The 13,928-nt window shown below is 33.2% G+C and overlaps 1 protein-coding gene across 12 annotated transcripts in view; it reads left to right on the forward strand.

Annotated features, from left to right (window-relative positions):
* Positions 1-13,928, forward strand: part of LOC130894660 (potassium/sodium hyperpolarization-activated cyclic nucleotide-gated channel 2) — a 147,484-nt gene that overhangs the window by 99,380 nt on the left and 34,176 nt on the right. For 8 of the 12 annotated variants that reach the window (XM_057801609.1, XM_057801610.1, XM_057801611.1 and 5 more), the window contains one exon: positions 5,511-5,609. The exons of the other annotated variants lie outside the window; for them this stretch is intronic. In XM_057801609.1, the coding sequence (XP_057657592.1) occupies positions 5,511-5,609 (99 nt within the window). The remainder of the gene's footprint in view (positions 1-5,510; positions 5,610-13,928) is intronic. 12 annotated transcript variants of the gene reach the window in all.

The following is a 13,928-nucleotide window of genomic DNA, read 5'->3' on the forward strand; positions in this document are numbered from 1 at the left end:
GTATATTTTGAGATGCCACGAAACTAGAGGAGGCGTCACTGCATTTTTAAATACCACCATCCTTAAGTACTAATGTGTTTTCAAGTGCATTGATTTAAGTGATGATTACTTTGAATACAAAGTATTTTAAAATATGTTGCTTCCACCTCGTACAAAAGTGTCCCTAGATTATCAAACGGTTTAATTGAATGCTTGAACCTCTGACTGACGGAAATGTCTACCTACCCTTAGGTTAAAACTCATTATTCGAAGCCGTGGGTAGTGGGCTTTGTGACTGAAGCGATGCTTGATGAAAATTAACTAGAATAATAAGCAGTTTGATCATCAAATCTATCAATCATCGCCAATGAAAAAAGCACAAAGACAATCTGATAAAATGAATCTAATCTAGTACTTTCAGATAAATTTAAGAGTGAAAACCACTCTTGTTAGCAATTTATTCCCACAATTAGTGCCTTAATGGAAATAACAAAGCTGGTCACTATAATATATCGCAATTTTTTTTAATATATGGAGAGTTTAATTCTTAAAATCCGGTAAAATTTCAAATGGTCCGGCGAATTCGTTTAAAAACTGAATAAGTATTTGAAAATATTTGAGTTCAAATTCCATTCAATATTATTAATTGATTATTTAAACCTTCGCCTCATATTTCACAAATACAAGTAAAGCTTTTGAAATTATGAGCTTTTACGGAATTTGAGCGTTCCAATTCCAAAAAATAATAAGAAAACGCCTAATATTCCGGGTTTTTCCTCTTTTTTTCAAGACCTGGTTTTCCGATTGAAACGTTCCATATCTTATTTTGTAGATATTTTTATTTCCTACAAATCATCCTGAAAAAATTTTTTGATTGCTCCATTAGCTTCATGATTACAAGGAAAAAACTATCGGATATCTGATACCAAAAAGTCTACTACATGCAGCATGTAAATCGATCTACTGTATACTTTTGACTTTAACTAAAGTTTTTTTCTAAAATTATTGATCAGATAAAACAATATATGGGTGATTCCGTTCTAACTGTGATTTTTTGTATTCAAAATTTCAAGATTTTAAAATTTAACTTTTCTAACTTTTTTATGCATATTATTCATCTATTTTACTGTAAAAATAAAACTCTAAGAGGAATTTACTACAACTTCAAAGTATCACGAGCAAGACACAAATGTCGGATTTTGAGTTCCACGGTACTGACTCATTTATCCACGGTACTGACATGGTAACTTAAGATATTAAACAACAAGTGCATCAATTTTCCTCAGTTTGATCATAAACATTAGAATTTATAAGGTAATTAGTTTAAATCATTTGTTACGACAAAAAAATTAATAATTTATCGGTAAATTCTAGGAATGGACATGACACGGTACTGACATTCAAGTGATGTAGTATAAGTTTTCTTTAAGTGGCAAGTTATATTGTATAAAAATAATGTTTAAATATCTTAAGAATTATTCAATTAACACAAAATTTTTATTAATTGATTATTAATTAATGACTAGTACAAAAAAACAATACAGGACATTGAATATCACAGTTAGAACGGAATCACCCATATATGCTTTGATGTGATAATAAATTTATAAAAACTTTATTATTAACTTAAATATGGTTATTGACAATTTAAAACTTAACACTTCATTTCTTAATAAAGGATATGACCTCCTCTTGCCCTAAAAACATCTCTCATACGATTAGGCATAAATCTAATCGGATTTAGATCAGGACTGTATGCTGGCCACTGCGTAACCCGAAAATCGACTTCTGCAATGTAATATTGCACGACTCAGCCTTGTATTTTCACGTATAAAGGTAAATTCGTCTGTAACGTAGTCGATTTAAGATACCACATGAATTGCTAAAATCTCCTCGATGTATCTATCAGCCGTTAAACCTGTTTTCCCGAGTCGCGGTCGCCTCTACAATTGAACACAAGATCGGTTCGTACTCCCATAGAAATTGCACCCTTGATCATGCAGGAATCACCTCCATAAGCACTCCAATCCGCTCTCTTGGTCTTCGGTATACTTTCCTTATTTGGTCGCTATCATGGAGGCTTATTCTGGTTTCATCTTAGAACAGAACAGATCCTCACCCAATTCAGAAGATCCTGTGCAAACGCAGATATGCTTATCGATGAGTTAGAGTAAGTTTTGGACTAATCGCAGGTGTTTTAGGGGTCAGGTTATTTTCCCTGAAGGCTTAGTCTTACTATCTGCCTGTTCCAGGTCACCTATGAAAGGATCCAGTTTTCGAACCACCGCGCGGGTCGTATCCAATTGTCTAGCAACAGCTCGTTGACCAAGTCCATTTTCGACTAAAGTAATAACTTCGACGGTTTTTCGTGATGTAGTTTCCATTAAACTAACACACTTGAACACCATTGAGATTATAAAAAACGAAATATACGTTAAAGTCAAATGTTTCCAGTTTCCGGGTTTCATTTTTATGCAATAGTAGTCGAATTCTTCTTCTTATTTATAGACCAAGAGTAGTAAGCACTAGTTGATATAAGTTATCAGTCAACAATTAATTTTCACTAGTAGATTTGATAAAGGAATTGAAGAAAAAGTTGTTAATAATATTGAAATGGAATATATCAAATTCAATTACCTACACTGTTAATTCACATATACTCACAATCTCATTTCCGAACTCAGCTGTCTTTGCACTCTACAGTAGTATAAAATAATATTTAGCAAAAATTAGCTTTCAATAGAATTAGTTTTCCCTTTAAAATGCGAGTAGATATAAATCTAGAAACTAATAGATTATAATAGGGGGATAAAATGTTTATACAAGTTGTATAAATTGGAATATAAAGTAGATAGATACTGAATTAATTGTTTATGTTCCATATTTCATTCGGACTAAAAATTTAGGATAATTTTTTATTCCCACATACGAATAAATTATACCTGGAGAAATAGAAATCACAATACAATATTTCTCGTCATTATTTTTTCTCTAAATGATAATGGATCGATTGAAAATACATAAAATAGACAAATTTTTGTTAAAAGCAGGTTGAATTTCAAATAAACAGCAAGATTAGTAGTGACATGATCTGCAATCTTCACATTTTCTTCCCGGATTCGAATGGCCTGAATGTGCAAAATATTTTAAATATTTCGCTTTAACCTACAATCACAAAAGTTAACTGACGCTTTTATTCTGTTAGTAATTAAAATTTTACTTCTTTGAACAAAACAAATAATAAGATAAGAGGAAAAACCTAGTGAAAAAATATTAACAATGTCTAAAATGGCCGATTATCTAGGTACATAACCTAACATATTCGAAAATTTTGAGATACGAGGATTATTCTAACTCAAAATGGATGTAGGAGATTACATACGGTAACTGATAAACGTTTAAAATGAACTCTATAATTTATTAGCGTTGAAGTGGACTCCTAGATAACCAGATCAAAATTATTTGGATTTTTCTGCTGGGTATCATATTCGGAAGACATCAACGCTGTATATACGAGGGCCGTTTTTTTTTCATCCTCCGATAGGCTATAAATAAAAGACAAGTTCATATAAAACAATAATTTTATTACCAAAAGATTGGTTACTTTTCGACATAATCATCGAAGAGATTAAGACATTTGTCATATCTATGGACAAGCTTTTCTATACCCTCTTCAAAGTTGCCGCCAAAGCTGTCATGTCATCTGAAACAACAGATTTGCGTCCTTCATCATGCACATTACGGCCATCTTTAAACTTTCGACTCCCCATACACACGACACGACGATTTCTACAGCACTCTGGCCTTCAGAGTGTAGAAAACGAATCGCACTTCTCAATTAGAACTTGTCGGGAGCACCAATAACGGCGGACATGTTTCCGTGGCTGTAGCACAACGCCGACTGATGCCTGAATGTCAACAATGGCGGACTGTGTAGTGGGAGAACTTCGCAGTCACCTAGAGCGCATGCCCGCGTAGGGTCTGCACGGAGCGATCGGAGGTTGAAAAAAAAACGGCCCTCGTATTTGTGGGGGTTAAATGAATTTCGCTATTTCGCTATTAGAAAGTAAAAAATTATATGTTACGATAAATCACTCGTACAATTGATATATAAACAATTATCCCATTCGAAGTTATCATCTGTAGTATCATATTCATTGTGAGTATTTTCGTTTTATAGTTGAATGTCTCATACTTCTTAGTTGACAAATTTTGAAACATTTTTTTTAGAAATTCATTGTTGTTTCAAAACTTGTTTCATTAGAGCACCTCTTCAGCAGCACGTTGTAGTCACATCTACATTTTCCGCGGCATGTTGTAATGAGCTCTGTCTATGTTGCTTTGCACCGCACTCTTTTCTATCCTCTAAATTAAAAATGTTAAAGAAAAAACTCTTTTCCAGACAGTTATTACAAAATAATAAGATTTGATGGTTTCTTTGTTACATATTTTACTACAATCTATTTGGCGTTGATCAAAAAATACCAAAATAATTCATGATAAGATAATTTGTTTGTTTTCCATTAGTGCTTCATTTTTGTATGATGAAACACATTAGAATTAGATAAATTTGTTCTTAGTATCAATATTACTTTACAAAAAAGTCTTAAAAATGTATGTATTAGTTTTTACCATCAAATTCTTACTCTGTCTCTTTGGAAAATGTCAGGCATATACTACGTTCGCATTTATCCTTTTTAATATCTATATGAACCGAAATAGTAACACACCATATATATTCCACATAAAAAATATGTATTCAGTACTTTATTTATTAATTCTAAACATTTAGAACATAAACTCACTTTTACAAGCCGGTTATATTGAACTCACTGATTAATAGTTTATATAATAATTTATAACAATGAGTTTTATACAAAACTTTCATTAAATCAACTAATTTTTTTCAAAATTCTTCGATAAACTATAATTTCATGTAATGGCTTCATTAGCAGGTCAAGTTCTGAATCAGTTCAGGGACCGATCGCATGCGCACTTTCAAAATTTTATATAATAAATATAAACTCCGTACAATCTTCGTTATCATGTATATTATAACGCAACGCTTGTCAAATTTATTATCAAATATTTTTTTGGATATTGAGTTTTAAAAAATACAACTATTTAATAATACAAATTGTAGTTAAATCTTCAAAACAAAGTGAAATTAGTTATATTTGTGCTGTCACTTTTTTCTTAGGTTAGGTCTGTCTTCTTTTTTATAAACAATTGTTCTCTACTTATATAAACAGAAACTTAAGACATAGAAGTATTAGATATTTTATTTTTGTAAATTGGAAGTGCAAATAGAAGTGTTGAACACAAAATGGACACAATAATAATAACAATAAATTTGTCGTCTTTTTTTCGGAATAAATTGGTGTTATCTTTTTCAGTTTTTGAATATAGGATAAATGCAACTAGTAATAAACCGACTTATTTAACTAACTCTCTCTATTTAAGTACGTTCTTCTGGAATTATCTAGCGTGCCACGCTTCCTCTACTACCTTGTTGTCTCCGCTTTTTCTAGATCTTGCAGAATCTTCAAAAAAAGCGAACAGAACGGAGGGGACGCCTCAGTTCGGACGTCAACAAGTTTAATACCACCAAAAGCAATCTCATCTTTAAGGTAACCCGCTTCGGAATTGCTTTTTGGCATAATTATTGCGCATGACAGTTTCGCGGCGTATCTGCTTTGCGCATTATTACGTCACGTTAACAGGTAGAATGAAACATCTACAATATTTTTACGTATGGAAAGTATTTTTCAAATATAAATTGATAAGATAAATTTTAATTAATTATGTCCGTTATGCTTAATTGAATTTTCGTTTTTTTTTTCAACTATTTCTTTAGCAGAAACGCAGCATCTGGCTTCTGTAAACAAATCAGTATAGCCGTAGTGGTAGAACAACGAATTGTTGTGAAATTTTACGTGTAAAACCGCAACTAAAACTTATAATTTATCAAAAGAACTGTATTGAAGTGCGTGCATTCACATTTTCAAGATGACAATCGGATTCGATCTGAACATAGATCAGTTAGGAAAATTTTGACGCGCTAAAATTGTGAGCCTAAAATTCTCAAATTTAAACAAAGTACTGCACTAACGATACTTTAGATCCTGTCGGAAAAGACTCAAATTTATTGGAAAGGATATTTGACGTTGGCGAGAGGATAATATAGTTTTTAGGGAACAGTTTCATCGGTAAAGATCATAGCAATTTATTTGGCAGCTTCTTTATGAATCATTTCCGTTATTATCAATTTATTTAACGTAGAATTCTCGACATAATTTCTTACCACTTACAATAGCTTTCCAAAATATGATAATCTCGGTGTATTTTGCGAAGTTTTGTCAATATTTCTACATTTCTTTCCTTGATTTCTTCAACGGTACGATTCGTTCTACGTACACTTTACTTTTCAGGAATCCCCACCAGAAAAATATCACATATTGTGATATCGGGCGAACGAGTAGGCCAGTGTATCGCTCCGTTTCGGGATATCTCATGCTGTGGCTTGTGGCTCCGTCTTGTTTGAATAAGATTTGATCATTGAATGCATGTTGACGAAGTTGAGGATTGAATAATGACCTTAACATTTCCGAATTTTTTAATAAAAATATGGATCTATGATTTCCATTGAAGTTGATTATGGTTTTTATTACTTCAGCACCAGTTTTGTTTGTTCACAAATCCCGAGGAATGAAAATATGCCTCGTCATTCATCCAGAGGTTGCTTCAACTCAAAAAGGTTTCGCAGAATTGCCATGGGGTAGTAGCAAAATCGTTTTCGTTCAATGCCTAAACTACTTAGGAATCTGACTTCAAGATCCTTCGAACAGACCTATCTAAATTTCAAGGGCTGCACTTTGAGTTTCGTAGGCTTCTTCCTACAACAACATTTTCAAGAGTTAGAACGGATTTCGTACTGTCATTCTTTTCTTTATTGAGTTCACTATGAAAACGAAGCTAAGCTGCTAGATAGGCTACAAGTTTAGTGAAACGCTTCCACAGCTAACGATCGATCTTGTTTTGATCACTGTTCCTTGGCGATTTAAGTGCTTTGAGGTGGGGAACATAACAGTACACTGGACAACTCGCCCCGCTCGCTTTCTACGTATCCAGAGTCATTTCAAAAATGGAGAATTGACTATCCAACCCTGTATTAGAATCCTTCAGCTACTGTTGCTTGAATTGGAATGTATTAATGTACTCAAAATATCTGTCTAATTTTTGTTTTATTTTGTGAGGATATAGACTGCGATTATAATTAATTTTTATCATTTATAAAACTGAAATCACGATAAAAACACAAACAACTAAAGTTGCAGTTCAATATTTTTTTCTGGTATTCAAAAATTATGTTTCCGGCTTGTAGATTGAAGACTGTTTCACATTATAGGTTTCGACTGTGGCAAAAAGTGATTTCCATCAAATCTTTGTTGTACAACACAATTTATGGTCAGTAGGGGATAGAAGTTTTTTGGAAAGAAAAACGTAAAAATAATTACTTACCTTGTATAATTGGATGGTAGATTACGAAGTAAAATATTTCAGGATGTCTAAATACTAATTATTCACTATCAGAAGTTGGACCTATTAAGAAAAACGTACATTTAGGCAGGCTCCAGGATTTTACTCTTCATTTTTGTTACTATAAAATTTATTGAATTGTATTTTTCATAATTCATTTTTATATGTCAAATCGGCCTGTTCTTTTAATCGCCAACGAATCATTATCCTTAAATAACGTGGTCGGCCCTTGAAATCATCCTTTTCTACAATATCAGTGACCGCAGACGGCGATTAACCGCAGTACAAACGCACAATGTGAATCAGCCTTAATTATAAATAGAAAAAATATTGTAAAATAGTTTTTGTTGTAATATGTTATTTTCAAAAACTGATTTCAATGTTTCCTTCTACCTGTTGTCAACTTTCCGAAGTACACATAAAAAATTCACTTACAATAACTTCAAAAGAAGTTGAACGCTTTTTGTGCATGCTATCACATCACAGCTATTCTATAATCTTTTCTGATACGTCAATATACCATAAATGTAAATAAGAGAAATAATATTTTTCATTCTACGAGGTATATCCACAAAGTGATTTTATACTTCTTCGTAGAAAGTTGTTGCCTGTGTTTTCTTTCACCTCTTCATTATCGTTGAAGTGTTGACCACCAAGAAAATATTTTAGGTGTAAAAAAAGATGCAAATAGTTAGAAGTAGGATCCAGATTGTAAGGAGGATGATCAAACACGACTCAGACAAATACTTGTGAAAGTTTTACCCGCCGCGACTATACTAGGAAAAAATCATCACTGTCTTCATTGTCGAAAACTGAAGTGCACGAACCATTTCATCAGTGACCAAAGACGGGTGTCCATATTGTTCTTCATCGTCCTCCATTGAACTGTCTGATCCATCGTCTAATCATTGAATCTCTCATAGCATTTTTCCTGTAAACTTTGCAGATTTGCCGATAAATTCCACCTACATTTAGAAAACAAATCACAGATCTGATTTCACAAGCGGCTGCATTTTCAATTAAGGCTGACCTCATAAAGAAACGGTAAAAAAACACGTTGGTAGTAACCATCTGAAAACATCGTACATTTCTTCGGCTTGGGTTAGAATAACCGCATGTTCGGAACCGAGATTGCAGCGGAAATAGAAATAAAAACTTACTTCGTGGATATACCTCGTATTATATATAAAATCTTAGTGACAAAATTTCGGTAGCGAGTTAAAAAAAGTCAAAATAACATTGAAATAAATATTGTTACTGAAGTACCTATCATTTAACTTGTTATTTTGATCTCTTTTTGAACAGTCTTATGAAATTTATCACTTGATCTTTGATAATAAATCATATCCCAAAATTCTACATTATTTGGTCAAATGGACTTTAGGTCAGTTGAAGGCATAAAATACCCGTTCCAGACTCTCACGAAACGCCTCCTAGAGACTCTATACATGAGTAAAGGCGGCAAGAATTCCAGCTACACACACTCTTGGTTCATTCGGTTGTACGCTGAGTCTACAACAAAATGGACGTGTGTTTATACCAGAAACAGATTTAATTGAAGCTTTTCCCTTTCTCAAATACCCTCTAAAGTCGTTTTAGATTTTAATTGCTGCATATCTACGATACAACAATAAAAAAAGTACCTGTATATGTAGCTGTATCTACATTATCCTATCCAACACGTAATTAACTTTATTTTCGTCCTCATATTTTTTAACTGGTACCCGAAAGAACCCAAAACGAACCTGAGATAAAGAGGCAAAGAGAGGGAAGACGAGAGAATAGCACCATCCACACTCTCGCATTCGCGTAACCTCGTGGAGAGTCTGGATCGACCTATATTTCTGTATATTTGGTTTATGTTTTATATTATAATTATTATCCGTTCATTAGATAATTGTATACTCTTTGTCTATACTGCACTATCAAAAATTCTTGTAAAAATATCAATTTTTCCGATATAGAGCATGATCTCAAACTCGCTCAGTGCTAACTTCCACAAGGTAAGTTATAATATAGGATGTTCCGGGACTCGATACAAAAAAATCGGGAGTGAGTAGATGACGCGAAAATAATGCTGTGAAATAAAAAAAATCTCAAATATTTGATTGTAATTTAATATCTCCTGCAAGTATTTTCCATGAATAATTACAATTTATGATAATTTTCTTCGGAATCTTTCTTTATGGCGAACGGTTTACTTGTCATGTAAAACGATATAAAAATCTACATATCTTCTAAACCATAAATTTTATCGAGCTGAACAAAGAATAATTTTTGGTGGAAAAATCGATTGGAAAAATTGCTATAATTAGATTGTACAGATTGTCCCTGTAAAAGTTACGAATTGTTAACCATTGGGCGTGATCCTTTAGATAGTAGTGTAAAATTATTCATTACATCAAACACAATACGTGGACATACGTAATCATCCATCAAAAATGATAATGTTCAAATATATAATTAAATGTAAGTACGAGGGGTAGTTTGAAAATTTTTCCCTACGCCACAGCATTATTTTCACGTCTATCTGCTCACTCCTGAATTTTTTCTATAAAATCCCGGAACATCCTGTATATTAAATGATATAATGTCATTTTTCAAAACAGTTTTCATTGAATACACTCTGTTAGGGTTATTCGACATCGGTGTTAATTTTACATATTATCAATCATTGTGTGTTTAAAAGTTATTTAGCCCAAAACAAGTTTCGAAAGTTATAAAAAATCAAACACCTGCAAAATACAGTGTTTGGTTTTTCGCTTATAACTCGTTAAGTACAGATATTTTTTGATTTTTGAATAGAGATTTTTAAAGAAGAGGGAATTCACTAAAAATAATTCCGATTTTCTAAACTGTACCTTTAATTTAACCTTGAAAGAAACCCTCCGCGCGCCATCGTTAGATTGTAAGCATTCCCTCGAAAGCAAGTACGTCTTTTAAAAAAATTTAAGGTACTAGAATTGAATTGAATAATCTAAAAATAATCTGGTATAATCTAAACACTTTAGACAATCAATTACCGTTGGATTTTTTTATTTCGGTCAGCTTTTTAACAAACTAGAAGAATGTTTGAATAATTGTTGTAAAATTTGTGTGTAAAATTTTCTATTCTATTAGAATAGAAATAGTTTCGGATTCTTCTGAGACAATTAAAATTATTTTCAATAGAAGAATCGAAAACCATTTCCGATCCATAGAACGCTTTTCGATTCTTTTGGAATCATTAAAATCAACCAAAAGAATATAGAATCGTGCAAGATCCATTTGACGTTACTACTTTTAGATATTTTGACACTTCCTCGGTCAAAGCTGCGATTCAAATGATTTAATATATTCGACCCCCTACCATGATAGGTTATACCAAAAAAATTATTATCTTGCACGCTCATTAACAAGTATATCGGCGAAGTTTTCACTTCCTGAAGCAGTCCTAAAAGTCATGGAACCTTCTTCTTCTTCTTCTTCTTCCGTGTATTAGGCGTAGTCGCCTGTTTTATCTTCGACAACGTTGCCTCCTATTCTGCTTCAAGGTTGTCGCTTCACCATTTTCTTCGTCGGCTGCTACTTCTTCGGTCCAATGGGGATTTATCGCGCGCTATCTTGTGCTCATTCCATTATTTCTTTCTTGATAGAACCCATTCATTGACGTCATATATTTTGCACAACCTTCTTCCCCTGTCCAGTAAGGTTCCTCCGGCTATCCTGTTTCCATAATTCTTTTGGTTTTCGCAGTTTCTAGCCGTGTCTCTGCGGTGCAGGTCATTATGGGTCTTACCGTGGCCTTGTATATTCTCGATTTGGCTTCTATTCTTCATGGTTCCATTCAAAGATGCTGCTTTTCTTAAGGCTTTACGTATTTACTCTCTTACTTCGTTCTCTACGTCTCCAAATCCTGAAATCTCGATTCCTGGGCATTTGAATTTCATTCCTTGGTGTTTTGGAAGTGGTCATACACTTTGTTTTGGACTAGCTGTGCAGTTAAACACATCATCAAAATCCTTTGAAGATCATCCTCATTTTTTACGATTAGAACAGGTGTCTTTGGAGCGAAATTTTTTTATCAGCAAAAGATCTAAAAGTTTGGAATATTTATCTAGCGCATTGTCGTAGTGAAGCATTCAAATATTTTTTGCATTCACTTTGTTTTTGGATCGCAGCCGCAAACACCTCAATTTATCACCAACAATAATGTAGCTAGTTTTTGGAATAAACGAATTTGTAATTCACTGGTGACGCCCATAGGTTCTATAGGGCGTTTAAAAAAATGTGAAGGACAAGCTCTGGTTCATTGGCCTCTTAGGTGATGTAATTTTAATCCTTTGGACTACATATCACGTTGAGATTTGGAAGATAGAATTCAGTGTCATTATAATGACCTTATAGCTTACTGAACACACTGTATATACTACCACTACACCAATACTCACAATTACACTGTCCGACGTGCATATCGAGAACCAAATATGAATCGAAATATTCTGAAAACAGTACAGAGTATCAAGTTTTACCAAAAGTACCTTTTGGGTATAAAATTGAATGATATTTAAGTTTACTTGAAATTTTGATCAATAAATCTAAGTTATGTTCAAAACAACTCTGTACGAACCGTCTTAATAGCGCCCTCTTTGAGAGTCAATTATAAAAATAAATTAAAAATAAGTAGAACATTTTTTTTTTCAAAGCTATTTACCTTGAATTTTCCAACTAACAAACCGCAATAATTTTACAGTTTTCTACTTATCCTAGAGGCGGGATAATTTTTTTTGTTACAAACTTGTGGGGGACAAACACGATTTTGTTTTGACACGATTTCTATTATAATAAAAATAGTAATTAGATATGTAAAGTGTGATTCAATGAAGACTAAAAAAAATAATATCGGATTGTATTCCGATGTTCACGTTCATATTTCCAAAGGTCACTGCCATAACCTTAACATATAACGTACAAAATTGATTCAGTCATTCAATAAAAAAATAATGTATACAAAATTATCATAAAACGTTTCTTCTTGCTGTGCTAATTCAAAAATGCTTTAAAACACGCTTATCGTTGAAAACTTACAGCTTTTAATTTATTGCTTAAAGCTCCACGTTCGACAGAGGAGAGTTTGCTTTTTGAGGATTATTTTGCGAAAAAAACCACACCAATTGCTTCAATAATTTTATTTTTTTTTTTATTATATCATAAATATGAAAGATTTTGTTGGACACAGTAGATTGAATTCATTTAATAAATGGAATGATGACCAAGGTTAAAATAAGCAGCTTTTCTTTTTTACAGCGTAATTTGTTATGAGTATTGTATAGTAAGTTCTTGTCTTCAAATTCTGGGAAGTCGGTAGGTCATCTGTCAAAAGGCAAACCACCCTATATAGCCTATCAATGCTGATGTTCGGATCGGTTGTTAAACTTTTAAATCACTTCTATCTGTGGTAAATGGAGAGAAAAAATAAATCTGCTAAGTTCATCCCACACCAATAGTTCAAGTTTGAATTTAATTCAGAAAATGTTTTATTACTTTTATCTATAGTAAATCCCACATTTCATTAAACTCTGGATGATATTTTGAAAATAATCCACCACTGATCTCCTTTATAAAACCGATCAGGTACTTTGGCTCGTACCTTTCGACGTCACCAGGCAAACTGTAAAGCTTTCTCAAGTGTTTGAACCTCTCCCGAGCGAGTACTGGGAACTTACAGATGACGTTGTCTGCAGTTTCTTCTTCATCCCTGCAGTAGCGGTTCGACTATTATGTTCATAGTGTGAATATGACGTCTTAGAAGACCCATCGTCAGTCGAGTTTTGCGCATGCTTCAAGGAAACAGTTGTTTGGTAAGATAGGCAAAAGTCCCGTCTATGTTTGCCTTAGCTTATCTCATACCAGGTGTCTCTATCCATCTCCGCTGGCTACACCAAGTGTGCATTCTGGAACCATTGGTGGATTTGCTGTTCTCAGCTGGAGCTAGACCTTGCAGTCATCCTAACCAGCTCTCTTGTTTCTTACTACACTCCATCGTAAACTCAGAACACACCGTTTCAGTCGTTATGATTTGTTCTGCTGAGAGAAATAATCGGGGAAGACGTGATAAAAGATTGTAACAACAAAGAACCAGGAGGTAATAAAAGGAAAGAAAGGGTCGGATATAAGTGGTTCAATTTTCTTTTTCTCTAAAACTTTTCATGTCCTTTCGAGCATCAAAGTATTAGTGTTTTAGTTTTAACTGTATTCTGCTAGTTTATTCATTTGTCGTATTGTTTTTCCATTCTTCCTTCTTCCAATACTATTTTTTCAAGCCAAGTTTTCGTGGGTCTTCCTTTCCTCCCCTCCTGTTACATTTCTTGGTATCTTTTTGTGTCCGCACCAGTTTAAACATCATGTTACTACATTAGTTCCTGTCCGAG

The sequence above is a fragment of the Diorhabda carinulata genome, chromosome 5 (genome assembly GCF_026250575.1).
Source record: "Diorhabda carinulata isolate Delta chromosome 5, icDioCari1.1, whole genome shotgun sequence".
Lineage (NCBI taxonomy): Eukaryota > Metazoa > Arthropoda > Insecta > Coleoptera > Chrysomelidae > Diorhabda > Diorhabda carinulata.